This window comes from Monodelphis domestica, chromosome 7 (assembly GCF_027887165.1).
Source record: "Monodelphis domestica isolate mMonDom1 chromosome 7, mMonDom1.pri, whole genome shotgun sequence".
NCBI lineage: Eukaryota > Metazoa > Chordata > Mammalia > Didelphimorphia > Didelphidae > Monodelphis > Monodelphis domestica.
In genome coordinates, this window is record NC_077233.1 from 18,744,168 (window position 1) to 18,761,461 (window position 17,294).

Sequence of the window (17,294 nt, forward strand, 5' to 3'; positions counted from 1 at the left end):
TTCCTTAGCACAGTCTCTCGCTCTCTAAACCCTCACCTTCTGTCTTAGAGTCAGTACTTTGTATTGCTTCCAAGGCAGAAGAGTGATAAAAGATAGGCAGAAGGTGAAGTGGCTTCCCCATCCATCTCTAGGCCTGTCTCTATCCACTGAGTCACCCAGCTGTCCCTACAGTCACTCTCAAGGTGGATGTGTAAGTGCAGGATGGAGATAGATACTTAAGTGAATTCAGTGAATCTCAAGTTTTCAGCAGTGACCTAGAGGGAAAAGCTGTATCTGAATGTAATTTATATTCAAAACAAGCTCCCCCTGCTAAAAAAAGGAACATTGAAATAATGTCCCCATTGCCATTAGAGGGGCGCTGCACCCATCGCGGTACTTTCTAGCTTGGCAGACTGAGCTTTAGTTTGTAGAATTTGCTGACATTTTTTGTACATGACAGACACAGCTAAACAAATACGGTCTTGGGGGATATTCCCTGGAAAAGCCAGTTTCAACTGCTAAAAGCAAGGCGAGCATAGCCTTAAACTCTAATGGGGTGGACCGAGGGTTGGCCCTCGATGGGCCGCATCTGGTGGTTTGGTGGTTCCTCCACACTGCCTTTATTTACGTGTTGCGCTGGGATATTGCTCGTTAGGCTCCACTTTCCCTCCTCATTGCATCTGGCTCCTTGTTAAGTCAGGCATGGCCAATTGTAGGTCAAAGTGGATATGAGATTCCAGAGGGCCAAAGAGAAGTCAGAGAACACACGGGCAGGGATCCCAACTTGGCTTCTTTTCACTCTGGACCTTTAGGGGCTCTGTAGACATGAGTGGTTCTGGTTCCCCTTTTCGTCTCAGGATTCTGCTTTGTGCTTGAGACTTTCCTGGCAAAGGAAGGCCTCCCACCCCAGAAATCTTTCCTTCTGAGCCCTGTCCAGATCCCCTGACTATTGTTACTCAGACCAGGGCCCAGGGTGATTTCCTTGGAGGCATACACCCTTTTTTGCTAAAGTTCTTTAGAATTCCTTCACTGGCCTTACCATCCTTTCCTTTGGGGCCCTCCCCTGTTCCCTTGTGGTCAAGGTGATTATGCCAAGCAGGAGCATAATAAAGTACTTTTTCTCTTTTAATGTTCCTTTTTAAAAAAAAATGTTCCATAGTACTGTTTAGAAAACTTAGAACCAGGGGCAGCTGTGTTTCTCGGTGGATAGAGAGCCAAAGTCTAGAGACAGGTGATCCTGGGTTCAGATCTGGCCTCAACACTTCCTAGCTGTGTCACTTGGCCCTTACTGCTCTTCTGGCTTGGAACCAATACACAGTATTGACTCCAAGTCAGAAGGTACAGGTTTTCAAAAAAGAAAACTTAGAACCATTTCTTTTGCTCTCATTCTCCATGGCATTCTTCTTTGTTCTGGGCCTGGTGCCCTACCTGCTCTGCCCTGCCAACCATGATGGATCTGCCCGTGGGTGAGTGGCAGACTCTGGAGTCAGATGACCCAGGCTTGATGTTGACTTTACTTCTTACTGGCCAAGTGACCTTGGGCAAATTGCTGGGTCCCCTTCCCTTCTGCAGAATGAGGTGGATGGTCTCGATAACCTTTGAGGTTGCTCCCAACTCTTATCTGCAGTCCTATGTGTGATTGGATCAGTATAGATAAATAGTTCAAGGCTCAGAGCCTTTTGTCACAAGTGGAATTTCCTGGGCCTGTGCCTGTTCCCCTACAAAGAGCCCTTTTAAGTTGCCGGCCTCGGCCAGCAGTGGGGCCAGTGACCAGGAAGCAACATTAAGAGCCAGAGACCCCTGAGAGTCTGGTAGAGACCAAGATTGCTTGGGCCACAGACATCTTCCCCTGGGCCTCTGTGGGTCCTAAACCTGCAGAAGGTCAGGGAGGGCTCTGAGGGGCCCGGCAGGCTGCTGGACAGGACCTGAACCATGAAGAGTTACTCTTCCTCCACTAGCAAACATCTTCGCAATGGCCTCCTGGCAGTGGAAGATGGAGGGAATACCTGTGGGATCCACTGGGCCTTCTCCCTCCCCTCCCTTTAAATTGACTCATAGATAGACCTCTTCATAATGCTAAGTGGTTCGCTGGCTTTTATTTGGGTCCAGATTTGTGATTTCTCTGGGGCTGGATCCCCATTATGGATATAGCTGAGTAGCTCCCTCTTACAGGAGAGAAGCTTGGAGTTCTCAGGGTTTAGGTAACTTGCCAGGGCTGCAGGGAGGAGGGGAATCCCTATGAGCCTGTGCTCTCCAGGCCCAGCTAGGCTGAACATTCTTGTCTGGTAACCCTCTGACATCCAGGAGGTCCCAAAGCTGGTCTGCAGCAGTAAGAGTTCAGAGTTGTCAGCACCCTGTATAAGGGGGGGAGCTCCTTCCATGGCTCACTTCCTGTCTCATTCCTCATCCATCACTCACCTGTTAGCTAGAAACAGGAGCATTATCGTCACACAGAGACAGAGATGGATCAGGCACTGCACCAAGCCTGGAGGGATAGAGGCCAAAGAGCCCCTGCCCTTGAGGAGCTCACAGCCCAGTGAGGAAGGCAGCAAACATACACTGTACAGGATAAAGAGGAAGTGACGAAGAGAGGGAAGACCCTGGAATAAAGGGGGAAGAAGGGGATTTTTTAGTTTGAATTTAAAGGAAAATGGGCAAGTCAGCAGGGGAGGAGACGTGGGGGGTGGGGGGAGGAGGAGGGAGGGCATTTAAGTCCTTCCTGTGTGCTGGACACTATCCTAAAGGATGGAGATCCAGATACAAGTAAGCAAGAAGGTACATTCATGTGCAATTCTTTAATTTCAGCTGTGTTGTGGGTAAATGAAGTTACAGAAGGTGAGTGCTTGCCAGTCATGACATCAGCTGTGGCCCCTGCATGCCGTAGCCTTGTCTGCCCTGTTGCCTGTGGTCCTCATGTCCATGTAGTCTGTGGTCACACTCAGGGTCCTGCGTTACTATTGGGTCTTAGCTGCCATCTTGCACAGACCTGCAGGATTCCCTCCAAAGTGGGTGCTTGCATTGTTGGCCTCCTCGTACTTTAGATCCGTGCATGCACCAAGGACAGATTGACCCACAGTGTCCCCAAATCTGGCCCAGCCTGTGGGCTTTGCTGGGGGTTTTCCTGCATTTCTTCTGATTTTGTCCCAAGTGGGATAAGATGGAGAGGATGTGGCAGGAGCCCCTCTCAGCCCCCTCATTCGCCCACCCTTTGGGTTGAAGGCTAGCATCTCTGGTGAAGGAAGGGTAGAGCCCCTCATCCCACCAGTTTCCCTTAAGCCGAAGCACTGTTTGGCACTCCAGGCTGGAGGCAGGGTTCCTTATTACACTTGGGTTGCTTAACTATGGGGGTAGCTTCCAGGGGCTTGGGGTCTTTTTTTTTTCAGGGGAGGTAAGAAGGAGGAAAAAAAACAGTCATTGACAAAGTTTTTGATGCAGCAAACACAGAGGTGTGATGCCCAGTGGGTCAGCTCCTGGGTGAGCATGCAGAGTGCCTGATGCCCCTGTTCGGGGCATTTTTCTCATGCTTGTTTTTGGGGGGAGGCTTCTGAAAAGCTGCAGGTCTCTGGCCTGCTTTGCTCATTCCCCAACAAAGCTGCCCCCATCAGTGCCTTCTTAGACCCCACACTGATGTCACGTGTCTCAATACCAGTCATCAAAATTATTTGTGTTATGCCTTAAAGTATACAAGAATCTGGGAGGATAGTGATGATAGTGTCATCCCCATTTTACATATGAGGAAACTGAGGCAGGCCAGCTTGCTCAGGATGACACAGTAAGTGCCCAAGGCTGGATTTCAGCATGTTGGGGCCCTCTAGGGCCTGGTAGCCAAGTGGAGTCTTCGGGCTGGACAGTTTGACAGAAGCATTGAAGGATATAAATGAGGGAGGCTTGGAGTCGCTCGCTCTGTTTGATCATCCCGGGCTCATTTCCTCATCTGTAAAATGACAGTCAGACTAATGGCCCAGAAGGCCCTCCGGCTCTGGGTCCATGACCTGTGACTGTGAATTGTGTGTGTGCATGCCTGTCGGTGTACGCATGGATGGATGGCTGAACATGTGCCCCTTCCCTGGATCTGTGACTTACCTTGGTGTGGTGGAGAGTCTGGGGGCACAAGGTGGAGGGCCTTGCCTAGGGCTGCGCCATCAGGACAGGGCCGAGGCAGGACTTGAACTCAGGTCTTCCTGCCTGCCACCAGTTCCACCCACTACCCTTGGTGTGTGCCACGAGTCAGACTTGGCTTGCCTGCGGTATTGACTGTTGTTTCTTTACCTCCTCAGGCGCATCGACATTACCGCCACCCCCCGCACCTCCCCTTCCACCCGGGGCTCCACCACCTCCTCCCCTGGATGTGCCAACACCTCCTCTCTGCCCGCCTCCGTCTATGAATGGTACCAGCCGAGGAGCCTTACTCAGCTCCATTCAGAATTTCCAGAAAGGTACTTTGAAGCGAGCCGAAACCTGTGACCACAGTGCCCCAAGGATCTACTGACGCTCGCCCTTCCAGCTGGCTGCCATCGTGATGTTTCCCCTGACACACATCCACATTAAGTGACTGAGCAGCCAGCGGGGTGGTGCTGCGCAGATGCCACCCAGGAGTCCTCCCAAGAGGGAAACGAGGCGGCCACACATTGGCGTGAGAACGGCGGCCATGCTTTTCTTTGAGCATCCTTGCAAGGAGTCCGTCATCGTCCTACCGACTGAATCAGAAGCAGGGCAGGAGTGACAATACTCAGGCCGTGGCAGCAAGCAAGAAACGTGCCGTGAATGTCTATCCATCCCAAAGGCCTTCCTACCTTGGCTCTCCGTTTGTGTTGATTCTGTTTCCTTTCCACCCTTTTCACAAGCACACGGGGCCCAAAGCACGGCCTGTGTGCAGAAGAGAACCTGGGCTTTTCCTTGGCCCTGTCTTCATGAGTTGTGACAGGATTTCAGGATTGTCCAGACAGCCCTTTGAGACCCCAAATTGCCACCTTCTAATCAGAATCTTTTGCAAAAGGGTCAAGAGAATAGCAATGGGATCCATCCACTAGGAACATCGAGCAAATCGAAGGGAGGATTTCTTACGCTACAAATTTAACATCATTGAAATGACGATCTTTGAAAAACTAAACATAAATACACCTTACATATTCTTAATGTTATTGATTTGAAAAGATCCTTTATTTTATGATTTGCTTAAACCTTTAAACAAATTGCACTTTAAAGGATTATAGATAATCCATTTTGAATTCAAGTCTACATCAGTGTTTGTTACTATGCAGAGAAGTCATTGTGTATAAAGTTCCATGTAACCTGTGATATATATTCAGTTGTATTTTTTATTAAAATAATAAACCATATCAAGAGAACTTGTCTGTATAGACAAACTAGATATTACAAGACCCTATCCCATACAGATCCTTGGAGATACCAGTTAGGAAAGGTGTAGAGGTTTATACAGTATTTTTTCTAAATTTTGGTTTTCTTCATTCATGTCCTCTTTTCTTATCATTTCTTTATTAATATAAGCTGGCTCTTACATGTAAAAATTAAAATTAATCTCAATAATAAAAATATATTTTAGGAGATTTATTAATGATCATTAGAAAATCAAGGAATAAAGAGGATACAAAATAAAAGACCACGTACCCATGGCTGTTTAGCCATTTCAAAATACCCACTAACTACCATCACCATGTTGACAGGAAGCCAAAGAGACGGGACCCTCCCCATCCTTACCCAATATCCTTTGTCTCCAGGAAATAACAACAGAAAGTCAATGGGCTCCTGGGAAATGTAGTTCTTGTTTAGGGTAATATTTTCAATTATACATTGCCCCCTGAGAGCTAAGGAAGACTAGTCTCTCCAATGGAGCTTGTAAACAACCAACTTTTAAATTACAATAATTTGAGGATAAGAGGAAAAGAGAACAAAACCAATGATTGCTAGGTGTATTGACAAAAAGCTAGTTAGGGGGCAGTCCCCTTTGGCATAAGAGTATACATACAAGACAAATGCATCTAACCCCACACAGTTCAAATCACCACACCCCAAAGTTCACTCTGGATCTTCTGATGCAGTGTGTTGTCTATGTAGGCATCTTCATGGTGCCTTGTCCAAACAGTTCACTTTCTGGATTTGGAGAAGTAATCTGTTTCTTGACCTAAAATTACTCTCAAAAGAATTTAAACTTTGCATTTTGGAATAATTATACTTTTCCCCCTGAAGAGGGTGTTGAAAAACACAGAGATCACTTAGGGATGCATGGCTGAGTTATGAGGTATATGAATTAATTGACAAGAGAAATCAAAAACATCAAAAAAAAAATCCAAATAAAAGAGAAAAGATAACTTCTGGATTAAATATAGATTATCAAAGTTTTATGTGTAAAAATTCTAGGTAAAGGAAAATAAACCTATAACAGGTCCTTGAATCAGGGCCCAATTAAAATGATTTCTGTCCCACAGGTCTGTAGGACAAAAAGTAATATTTCACTTACCCATTTGCAGCCAAGAGTACAGGAAGTTGCCATATTATGAGATAGGAAAAAGGACTAGATTTTTGTGTGATAGGTAAGTGAGTCCATCCATCATCTATGTGACAATTAACAAATGCAAAATGGGGGGAAAAGCTGTTTATGGGCTTTATATAGATAGATAGATAGATAGATAGATAGATAGATAGATAGATAGATAGAGAGAGAGAGTTCAGTATAGTTATAGGGGAAAGGTAACAGAATATAACAGTAGTTAAAACACAGTAGATTAAAATGATTCAGTGTGACAGAATAGTATTGAATGTATTAATATATGAATTTAAAACCAACCAAATTAAATCGTAAACAAAAAAATTAGCAAATTACAATAAAATACAGATAATGGAGACTGAAAAGGCTTAAAAATCCCTTTCCCATAGCTAGGGAGACCATGGTTTGATTTATCTCAAACTGGATGCATCTTAGAGACTGGGCAAGTGACAAAGGGTTGTAGGGAGATGAATTTCTTTCCTGTATCTCAGGCAAGATAAGTGAAAGGATCAGTGCACTCATGAAAAAAGATCCTAAAGCTGGAAGCTGTTTGAAATAGGTAATGCACTACTTTTTTAAAGAGTGTGCCATACTTGTAATAATTTACTTCCTGTTTGGAAGAGTAACTTCCTTCTTCCCTTCCCCCCTGAGGTAAAACGCTAGTTTCCACAGCCATGTGGAGAGGGAGTTAGGAGGCTAATCATTTCCTAAGGAAAATACACCCCAGTTTTTACCAGTTGCCCAGAGATCAGCTCCAAGACTGTGAGTTTTGAAGATAAAGTGGCAGCTACCAACAGTCTGGGACCCAGGGCTGGGGCTGGGGCCACAGGAGTGATTGGGGTCAGGAACGGGGATCAGGGGGAAGCAGTATCAGCAAAGCCAGAGGCAGCAGCAAGGAACTGAGGAACATGGGCTCAAGCAGATGGGCAAGAGAAGCTGCTTATCTCTTCTTTGCCAAAAGTCCCCCAGCTAAAAATAGCTGGTAGGGAGAGCAACTGGGAAAAAAGTAGGGAAAGAAAAAGGCAGCAGCTCCAAAGAAAGTTTGGAATTCTCTCAGAGTTTGCGAGGGTGGGTGAAAAGCCTTGACAGAAGAAACATGGCTTAAAAATTTATCTAGGCTATCTTAAAAAGATTGAGAATTCCTTCTCCAAGTGGTTGCCATCAATGTAAAAATTAAAATTAATCTCAATAATAAAAATATTACATTTTAGGAGATTTATTAATGATAATTAGAAATCAAGGAATAAAGAGGAATCAAAATAAAGACCATGTGTCCATGTCCGTTTAGCCATTTCAAAATCCCCATTCACCACTGTCACCATGCTGACAGGAAGCCAGAGACAGGACCCTCCCTGTCCTTGCCTAATATCCTCTGTCTACAGGAAGTACGTAATGACAGGAAGTCAGTGGGCTCCTGGGGAAATGTAGTTCTTTTTTTAGGGTAACAGATTTTCAATTATACATACTGTAAGAGCTTCTTTTTTCCTATTGAACTATGGCTTAACTATACCTGTCTGTTAGACATTTCTGCAAAGGACTTTTGTAGGAACAGGGAGTTAGCTTTTCTAATATATGCTCAGAAACTCGAACATTGTCTTGCAAAAACAGTTGATTTGGGAGCAACTTTAAGGTGGAAGGAAGGATACTGGGGGTGGATTGAGGTCTTCTTTCCCAAAGATGCTGCCCACTCTGTGGTAATCCATCACCAACTTGGTCCCTTGATATTTTCCTACACAAATAGGATCCCAGGATTTAAGAGCTAGAAGAAGACTTAGCCATCGGCCAGTCTAGCCTTCCTCCAGCACATTCTGTCGATGGAGTAATGGAGTCGGGTCATGAAAAATAAGCTCTCCCTACCCAGTAATCGATTTGGACTACCCCTTCTAAAGATGGAGTCCTGGGTAAAGATCTGTATTTGAGAAACGTTGGCTCGGCCTCCTTGCTTACACCCCTTCTAATTAGCCTAGTCCCGATTTCTTTTTATTAAACCTATCCCTTGTCTTAGAATTAATCAGAGTAAGGCAGAAGAGCAGTAAGAGCTAGGCAATGGGGGTTACACAGAAGAGCAGTAAGAGCTAGGAAGGTCTAGTTCTGGTCTTTATTTCTTAATTTATCAGAACACATTTAAAATTCTCCCATTCCCCATGCAATCATTTGGAAGAGAATAACCACAAGGACACCACACCAATGACCAGAACCAGAAGGTATTTATTACTTATCAAAATAGAACCCAACAGAGTCAGACCATGTTTTCCTTTAGTAGTGATAAGTTAACTATCAGTCAAATTGCTGGCCAGGGTTCCTTCAGTGCCACCACCATACTGTCCTGCTGGTACTGGAGGCAGAAACATCAAATGGACTAGTTTTCTTTGGAGCAGAAAGAACCTAACTGTAACAGACACAAAAGGGTGTGGGTCTTGGGATGGAGATGGCGGGAGTGTGTCCACCCCAATGCTTTGACACCTTTCCTCATACAAAATGGTATCCGGAGGCCTTATGGTTCTAGAGTCAGTAGAGGACAGGTGAGCTTGGCAAGTCCTAGCCTCTGAGGCAGTATTACACGCAAGAATTCCTCCCAGGGGCTTCAAGGCCAAACCACACGTTAGATATTCAGTGTCTTCTTGACTGCAAAGATGATGTCCTTGACCTGAGGGACACAGTTTTCTTCCAGCAGCTTTGCGTAAGGCATTGGAACATCGGCACCCGTGACGCGGGCAGCGGGAGCATCAAGGAAGTTAAATGCAGGACCTGAAACAAAGGAGAAGTGGCATGAAGGCCTGACCAGAGAAGTCCCGAGACATAGGTCTCACACCCTCTCCCCATCCTGCATCCCAATTCAACCATCATCTATTACACCCCAAACAATTCCTTCATCCTAGCAGAGAGCGGGGGGTGAGGACATCCACTGGGATGGGAAAGAGGGCCACTTCCAGCCCCTGTGATGAGCTTGGATGGCTGCCAAGTAGGAAGAGGCAGAGTTCACGAAGCCCACGTTCCTTGGTGCACGCCTGGTGCTCAGGTCTCTGAAATACCTTCCATGATACTTGAGCAAATCTCTGCTCCCACCCCAAACTGGGGCCAGCCTCCTTCGACGGTGATGAGATGATTGGTCTTCATCACGCTGGCCTCAATGGTTTGTGTGTCCATTGGTCTGATGGTCCGCATATTGATCACCTGAAAGACATTTTTTCCTCTCAAGGTCTCTTCCAGGCATCTCTAACCCCCAAGGACGACATCCCTAGTTGGGTTCTCACCGACACTACCCGATTTTCCATAAAAGCTGACTTTGTCAATCCTTACCCTGGCCATTTGTCCACCATTCTAACTAGCATACAAATGGCCCTGAAGGCCCATGCTTGAGCCTGGATAACCAGCTCCTGACAAGGAGAGTTGAGCTTGTGTGGAACTCAAGACATTCTTCACCTGATCCTGAGAGCTCAAAGATGGGTTCTGAAAGGACTAGCCCCACCTCACAGAGGTTCCATTGCTTTTCCACTGGAGCTGACAAGAGTGCCCTCACTCCATTCCATAAAGTCCAGGGCAGGAAAAGGGTCCCACCTGGAGTGGTGGATAGGGTCCCTCTGCCCCTTGAATGTATGCTCCATTAGCCAGAAGCCTGAGCACTAAGGGCAACTCAGGACCCCAGGATACACCCAGATGAGGGTAGAGAGAAGTCTGCCCCATGCCACTCGGGGAGTCCAAGCAAGTCACCTCCACCACCACTTCTTAAAAGGGGGGGGGGGGGGGGGGAGAGAGAGACCAGATGAAAGCATCTACGAGGTCCCTATGGCAGGGAAGGAGGGTAGAATCACTGGATAGAACATGGCTAAGATGCTAGAGGATACCCAGAGCAGCAGGGATCAGGGGAAAGAGGTAGATGAAGAGAGGGAAGGGAGAAAACATCAGGATTATCCCTAGAAGGGCACTGACCCATCTGCCCAGGGTTTGGGGGCAGAAGAGCTGCAGGTGATCAGAGGAACCAGGAAAACCTGTTGGGGAGGCCTCTTTCCCTACACCTGAAAGAATAGGAGGGGCACAGCACATCTCTCTGGAGTCAGGACTGGCTGGGACAATACTTGAAGTGCTGAATTGTGGGCAGGAGAGGGAAGAAGGAAGAAACCAAGTCATCCAGGGCCGAAAGGAACTGGGGATAGAAAACAGAGAAGACGACCAGGAAGGAAGCCATGGATAAGTGGGATTGGGTTAGGAGAAATGGAGGGAGTTCCATCCAGGAGTGATATATTAAAAGGATCCTTCTGAGGTGTCCAAACAGATGGGCACAGAAGGATTTCTGCGCAGGGAGATTTGACAAGACAACTACAGGGGTTCCTTCACACCTAGCAGGCGGGATGTCTTGGTGCCCATTTTGTGCTGGGCTCCAAACCTGTCAAAAATCAAAGGTCCAAGAATTCAGAAGCAAACACCTTTACTCTTGAATAATAAATGGGTATTCACTGTAAAAACAACAACTATGATCAATTCAGATAAATATGGAATTAGAAAAAAACAGACAAACAAGAGAATCAGGAAAACTGTCCACAGGCTAACTATAACCATGACACAGAGACGTGTAGTGGTGGGGACTTTAGTGAGGGAGACATGCTGGAGACTTGCTAAAATGCTCTTTTATCTCTCTTAAAATCTTTGTTACAAAAGATGCCTTGCTGGGTAAGAGAAAGTATGGGAAGAGCTATCTGGAAATGAAGTGACATTTAAAAAGCACATTCAAATCTAAAAAATTCACCTACCTCACATTCTACTCCTTCTTTAGATAATATGGCAGCTGCTTCCATACAGTGGCCAACAGGTCGTGAGTGGGAAACCAATGTAACGTGGGTTCCTAAAATTAGGGGAATAATTAGGTCTTTCAAATCTTGTCACATTTAACTTCTGGGGATTTTTGCTCATCTTAATATCTGAAACTCCACTTGGTGCAATGTGGAATAATGTGCTTCCAGAAAATGGAATTCCTAGGATTAAAATTCTCAAATATCAAATTAGCCTCAAGCATTAAAAAAAGGCCAAGTAGTTCAAGAAACAATAACTAACATACAGTGCTTTGTTTGTATAATTCTATTTGATCTCACAACCCAGGGAGGTAGGTACTATTGTAATCCTCACTTTACAGTTGAGGAAACTGGGGCAGAGAGGTTAAATGATTTGTCCAGAATCACACAGCTAGGAAGCGTCTGAGAGAGGAGTTGAACTCAAGGTTCTGGCTCCAAGCCCAGGGCTCTCTCCACTATATCATTTAGCGGCCTCAAATAAAAATGAAACCATGCTTGGACTCTCAAATCTTTCCACTGAAAATGTGAGGAAGCACACAAATAAATGATTGCTTTATTTCTCTCATCTACATTTTTTTTAAAACCCTTACCTTTCGTCTTGGAGTCAATACTGTGTATTGGCTCCAAGGCAGAAGAGTGGTAAGGGCTAGGCAATGGGGGTCAAGTGACTTGCCCAGGGTCACACAGCTGGGAATCTCTCATCTACATTTAAGGGGGGGGGGCGGGACTTGGGAGAGATGATGTGATGGTTTTTTACCTTGCCTTTCTATTTTAGCTTTTCCAATAGGAATCAGGAAATCTTTTGACTGAGCTTCATCTGGAAATTCAAAAGGAACTCCATACATCAGCTCATTTTCCAGTACCACAACTACAAAACAAACAGCATCAGCAGTAAATAAGAAGGCTGCCTCAAATTCTAGCTCAAGACAGGCATCACCTGCATTTCTTTCCCCTGAAAGTTCCTCTCCTCATCCTTTCCATCCCACCCCCTTCCTAGCAGAACTGATGGATGCCACATGGAAAAGGGTAAAGCAAAAGCGTCCAACTCAGGGGAGTGATAAAACTTTGGAGCCTAACCAGAGCCAGATTAAACCTAACTGGAAAATGCTTAACAACATAAATAAGATATACAATAGAGAGAATGTTAATTTGAGGTTTATTAGATCAAGAGGCCCAAATGGATCCATTCCCATTTGAGCTTGTCCCTGAGTGATTCCAAGGCTATTTTATTATCAGTTAGTTCTCTGGGACTAAACCTGTCCCCTTCCATTCTTCTGCTTTCTCTTGCCCTTTGGCACAGTCCCTGGGTGCCAGTCACTGTCTTGGTTCAGCTTTCCAGAGTTTATTTCCCTTCCTAAAAATCTTCACAAGATTCTCTGAAATCCAGATTGGTCCTTGCCTAAAGCCCAATCATATTCCTTTCCAATTTGTTCAACCTTTGCCTAGAGGGCACTCAACCTTTCTGTTTACCTAGAGAGGAATGATTTCTATATTTGTGTCAGTTCTCCAGATAAGGGGATCAAATTTTTGACAAGTATTTGCTGCATTTTTAGAAAGCCATCTTGTGGAAAATATCTCTCCTCTCTTGGCTGCAATGATCCGATTTTATTTCTGCAAAAGCTTTACTTTAGGCTAAACTATTTTTTAAAATCATTTAATAAAATTTATATTATTTTCAAAGTTAAATTATAATTTATGCTTCTTCTCTAGTCTGGTTGGTCAAGAATTTATCTGAAAGGTACTTCCTCCCACCCCATATTTTTATATTTGAGTTGAATTTTCTATGTAGAGCTTCATGTAATCGAGCCCACTGTAGGAGATACCCCAGTATTGTTGGTGCTCTCTCCACCGCTCAGAGCTAATTGCTCTGGTATCAGTTTATCTGTGTACATTTTGTTTCTCCCTCCCCATTGAATAGCAGCAGCTCCTTGAGGACAGGGGTGGTTTGTATCTCCAGTGCCTCCAAGTACACGGTAGGCAAGTTATAGATGCTAAGTGAATTGGAACCTAGTTGCCTTCCACTTTCTTTAGTAGCTGCTCTCATTTCAACAGAAGCATGAAATTACATCCTTTCCTCTTTTCTGATTAGTGCCACTGATCTACAAGCTATTTTTTTAAACCCTCACCTTCCATCTTAGAATTGATACTGAGTATTGGTTCCAAGGCAGAAGAGCGGTAAGGTTTAGGTGACTGGGGTTCAATGACTTGTCCAGAGTCACACAGCTAGGAGGTGTCTGAGGCCACATTTGAACCCAGGACCTCCTGTCTCTAGGTCTGGCTCTCTATCCTCTGAGCCACCCAGCTTCCCCCCCAGTATTTTATTTTTTTAAACAGGTACTAAGGAGTTTTAAGGATGATTACTCATCACATGGTTTGAAAACATTAAAATGCCAATAAGTTTCCCTTTAAAAAGCTATTTTCTATTAAGAATCTGTAACTGCTTATGGTTTTTAAAGTCAGGTGGGCTTAATGATAGCTTATTGACATGATCATTCATCTTGGCTCCCACTCTCTTTTGCCTATTAAGATTATAGCATGTCAGAAATCCAGAAACAGTAAGGATTAACTGACTTACAAACAGGCAGGTACAAACAGACGCTTTCTTGGTTTAATGGACAGAAGCATATTATTCACATGGGAACAGGAAGAAATCAAGACTTAAAATCAAAATTTTTCTTTCTACATCAACTGATTAAAATTAGTTAATGGTCCTCAATTCCATTTGTAAAATGAGTAGGTTTTTTACTCTATAATTCCCAAGGTTTCCTACAGCAATAAACTTCTACTTTATTTCTCTGTCAACTGGAATGGAATGAGGACTCACCTGGATTATCATCCCGGATTGCTGATTTAATGAGACCTTTTGCATCCTCTGAACTCCAAGGACTGACCACTTTTAATCCAGGACAGTGCCCATACCAAGCTGCAAAGCACTGGGAATGCTGGGCAGCCACGCCAGCTGAAGCACCATTAGGTCCCCTGAAGACAATGGGCACAGGCTGAAGCCCACCAGACATGTAGTAAGTCTTGGCGGCTGAGTTTATAACCTGGTCAATTGCTTGCATAGAGAAATTGAAGGTCATGAATTCACAGATGGGCCTTAATCCAGCCTGTTAAATTAGGGGGGAAAAAAAACCATAACAACTAAGTAGGTTGTTTTTTAAGGAAAGAGTGCCAACTACCATATTTATTCCCCCTTCTAGCAATTTTGAAAAACCAAAAAGTTAAAAAACAATCAATTTAGATGAATTTTAAGAAATGTTCATTACATACCATAGCTGCCCCGACAGCAATCCCAGCAAAGCCCATCTGAAAAAGCAAAACGACAATCTGGAGTGGAAGCAGCCAGGGAAGCCCCTTAGTGTCCCCACAACATTTCTGCCCTCGGGCACCTTGGCCTTACCTCCGATATTGGTGTGTCGATGATTCTCTTGTCCCCATACTTCTTCCACAGCCCCCGGCTGACCTGCAGGGGAGAAAGAGTCCGACTAGTTACTGGTGAGATGCTGCACCGCACGGATCATGACCACACGTCACCACCATCAGTCATCTGGAGTCCTTTGTCCTTACCTTGTAGGCCCCGTCATACTGAGCAACTTCTTCTCCAAGCAAGAAGACCCTCTCGTCCCGTTCCAGTTCTTCATCCATCCCCTGATTCAAGGCATCTCGGACCGTCACCTGCCACATCAGGAGGATGCTTGTCTGAACGAGAGCAGGACCCCTGCCCGCCCACCCCGAGGAGCCAAGACTTCCTGCCTGCGTCTGTCCACAGTCACTGCAGGAAGCATCCCAGACCCAAGTAGTGGCTGAGCAAACAGTAACACGGCAAGTTTACCAGGGCTGTTGAGGTTCTTGTTCTTGGTCATCCAAAAAGAAGCCCTAGAAACAACGATTCAAGCTGCCTGACCCAGCCCAAGCTTGGGGGATTCCAACCCAGGATCGGAAGCTGCCATCCACTGTGGGCTCCATCCCAGGGTGCTGGCTGGGCAGGTACTTTCCCCCTGTGCAGTTGGCTGAGAGAGGGAAGGGGCTGGGAGCACAGTCTCTGTTTTGGACCACAGTTTTCCCTGTCCTTGACCAGCTGGCTGCCCATCACACAGCGGAGGACGACCCCCTCCCCAAAAAGCGTGTGGAGAGAGACAAGACAGAAGGCAGGGGTTTTTAACTTTCTGGGGGATTCAACATTTGCTATTTCTAATTGTTTTTCAAACCCTTTCCTTCCATCATAGAATCCACACCATGTATTGGTTCCAAGGCATAAGAATGGTAAGGGTTAGACTTGCCCAGGGTCACACAGCTAGGAAGTGTTTGAGGCCGCATTTGAGTCCAGGACCTCTCATTTCCCGATCTGGCATTCTATCCCCTGAGCCACTTAGCTGCCCCTGTTCATTTTAATGTTTAAAGTTTCTGGCTTTCTCCAGGGGGCATCTCTGCTGAGATAAAGGTTCTGCCAGGATGCTTCCAGGTAAGAGTATGTTTTAACTCTTGAGGGTGGCAACCTGTACCCCAATTTTTGACCTGGGAGCCCAGGGGGTGGGAAGAGAAAAGGCATTTATTACGAAATGCCTAAACTTGAGCCAAGCGTTTTTGTACATTTCATCTCATGGACTGTGGGATCTCTGCTATACCCATTTTACAGAAGAAGCAAACAGGTAAGGTGACTAGCCTGGGGTTACATGGCTACTGTCCAAAGCAGGACTGGAACACAGGGCCCAGCTTGGGGAGGGGAAAGGCTTCAAAGTCACCCCACCTCAACCCACCACTGCCTTGCGTCCCTGTCTTACAAAGCCTGTCCTCAATAGTCTTTTTTTTTTTAAACCTTTACCTTCCGTCTTGGAGTCAATACTGTGTATTGGCTCCAAGGCAGAAGAGTGGTAAGGGCTAGGCAATGGGGGTGAAGTGACTTGCCCAGGGTCACACAGCTGGGAAGTGTCTGAGGTCATATTTGAACCTAGGACCTCCCAGTCTTTTAACCTGGCTCTCAATCCACTAAGCCACCCAGCTGCCCCCTGCCCTCAATAGCCTTAACTCGTCCTCCCAGAATGACCTTACCCAGGACTGGAAAGGCCCTCAGAGGTCACTCTCCGGTCCTTCCCCTCCCTTTACAGACAGGGAAACTGAGGCCGGGGGAACGAGATTCGAACTCATGTTGGCCGGACGGCGCGCCCCCTACTTCTCCCCCCCTCCGAAACGCCCAAAGCGCAGGCGCAGCTCCAGCCGGCCCGGCCCGTTACCTGCAGCGCGGCGGGCGCCGAGCGATGGAAGCGTCTCCTCAGCAGCCGGGCCACCTGCGGGCAAGGACAGAGAGAGAGTCAGTGCAGGGCACGGGCTGGGGCCAGCTTGGGGACCGCCAGGGCCTCGCCTACCTGCTGCCCGCAGCCGGCGAGCCCACCTCGCACTATCCCTGCCGCCATCTTGGTCGTGTCCTCTGCCGGTGACGGACGATTGGCCCAATGACAGGGGCGAGGCCATGGTGAGGGGATCTAGGCAGCCTCAGGCCACGCCCCCTGCCCTCGGCGCCGCCCAATAAGAGGACGCATCAGGCCGTGCTCTCCGCCCCCCTCACCGCGGAAGGCGGGGCAAGGGCGGAGCCCCAGAGCCAGAGCGAGGCTGGACTCGGAACTCCGTGTTCTCCCCCTCCCACCCCGAGACTTCGCCTGATTTCAATTTAAATAAACTTTATTGACAGCCTGCAGTTGGACACATAGCGCTAAGTTCTCCCCCTCCTGTCCGGTGACCTCGCCTGATCTCTATTTAAATCAACTTTATTAACAGCCTCGAGAAAGACACGGAGCAAGCACGCAGGGCCCTTTGCTCACAACCTTATGATGAAGCCTCCTTTCAAGTCCGACCTTTAGCGTGCCCGCACCGACCTTTGAGTACGCACAGACCCCCAGTTTTCCTTCGCTCATCCCGCAAAACTCACTTAAAGCCTCTGACCCTCAGTTTTCCTATCTATAAAATGGGGATGATGGGGGAGGTGGTCTTTGTTGTGGGAAGCAGATGATGTCATGTTTCATTCT

General features: G+C 46.4%; 2 protein-coding genes across 9 annotated transcripts in view; one reads left to right on the forward strand and one right to left on the reverse strand.

Moving 5' to 3' along the window:
* Positions 1-5,327, forward strand: part of PXK (PX domain containing serine/threonine kinase like) — a 48,840-nt gene extending 43,513 nt beyond the window's left edge. For 2 of the 8 annotated variants that reach the window (XM_056804288.1, XM_056804289.1), the window contains exons 18-19: positions 2,785-2,814; positions 4,257-5,327. In XM_056804288.1, coding sequence (XP_056660266.1) covers positions 2,785-2,814; positions 4,257-4,468 — 242 coding nt within the window. In that variant the 3' untranslated portion in view covers positions 4,469-5,327. The remainder of the gene's footprint in view (positions 1-2,784; positions 2,815-4,256) is intronic. The other 6 variants (XM_056804292.1, XM_056804294.1, XM_016424420.2 and 3 more) reach the window with 4 other exon arrangements.
* A 3,345-nt stretch (positions 5,328-8,672) lies between these two features.
* On the reverse strand, positions 8,673-16,926 carry PDHB (pyruvate dehydrogenase E1 subunit beta). Its single transcript, XM_007499978.3, has 10 exons — positions 16,638-16,926; positions 16,506-16,559; positions 14,842-14,949; positions 14,675-14,737; positions 14,545-14,580; positions 14,096-14,381; positions 12,029-12,139; positions 11,233-11,324; positions 9,517-9,658; positions 8,673-9,232 (listed from the first exon to the last, which is right to left on the reverse strand). The coding sequence occupies exons 1-10, from the start codon at positions 16,683-16,685 to the stop codon at positions 9,087-9,089; spliced, it is 1,086 nt and encodes a 361-aa protein (XP_007500040.1). The 5' UTR covers positions 16,686-16,926; the 3' UTR covers positions 8,673-9,086.
* Between the last annotated feature and the right edge of the window lie 368 nt (positions 16,927-17,294).

Excerpts from the sequence above, each read along its gene's own strand:
- PDHB (XM_007499978.3), bottom strand. The coding sequence starts at position 16,685 with ATGGCGGCAGGGATAGTGCGAGGTGGGCTCGCCGGCTGCGGGCAGCAG. Across the intron at positions 14,950-16,505 it reads CGGCGCCCGCCGCGCTGCAG|GTGACGGTCCGAGATGCCTT; the intron begins GTAACGGGCCGG and ends CTGATGTGGCAG. Across the intron at positions 14,581-14,674 it reads TCGACACACCAATATCGGAG|ATGGGCTTTGCTGGGATTGC; the intron begins GTAAGGCCAAGG and ends TTGCTTTTTCAG.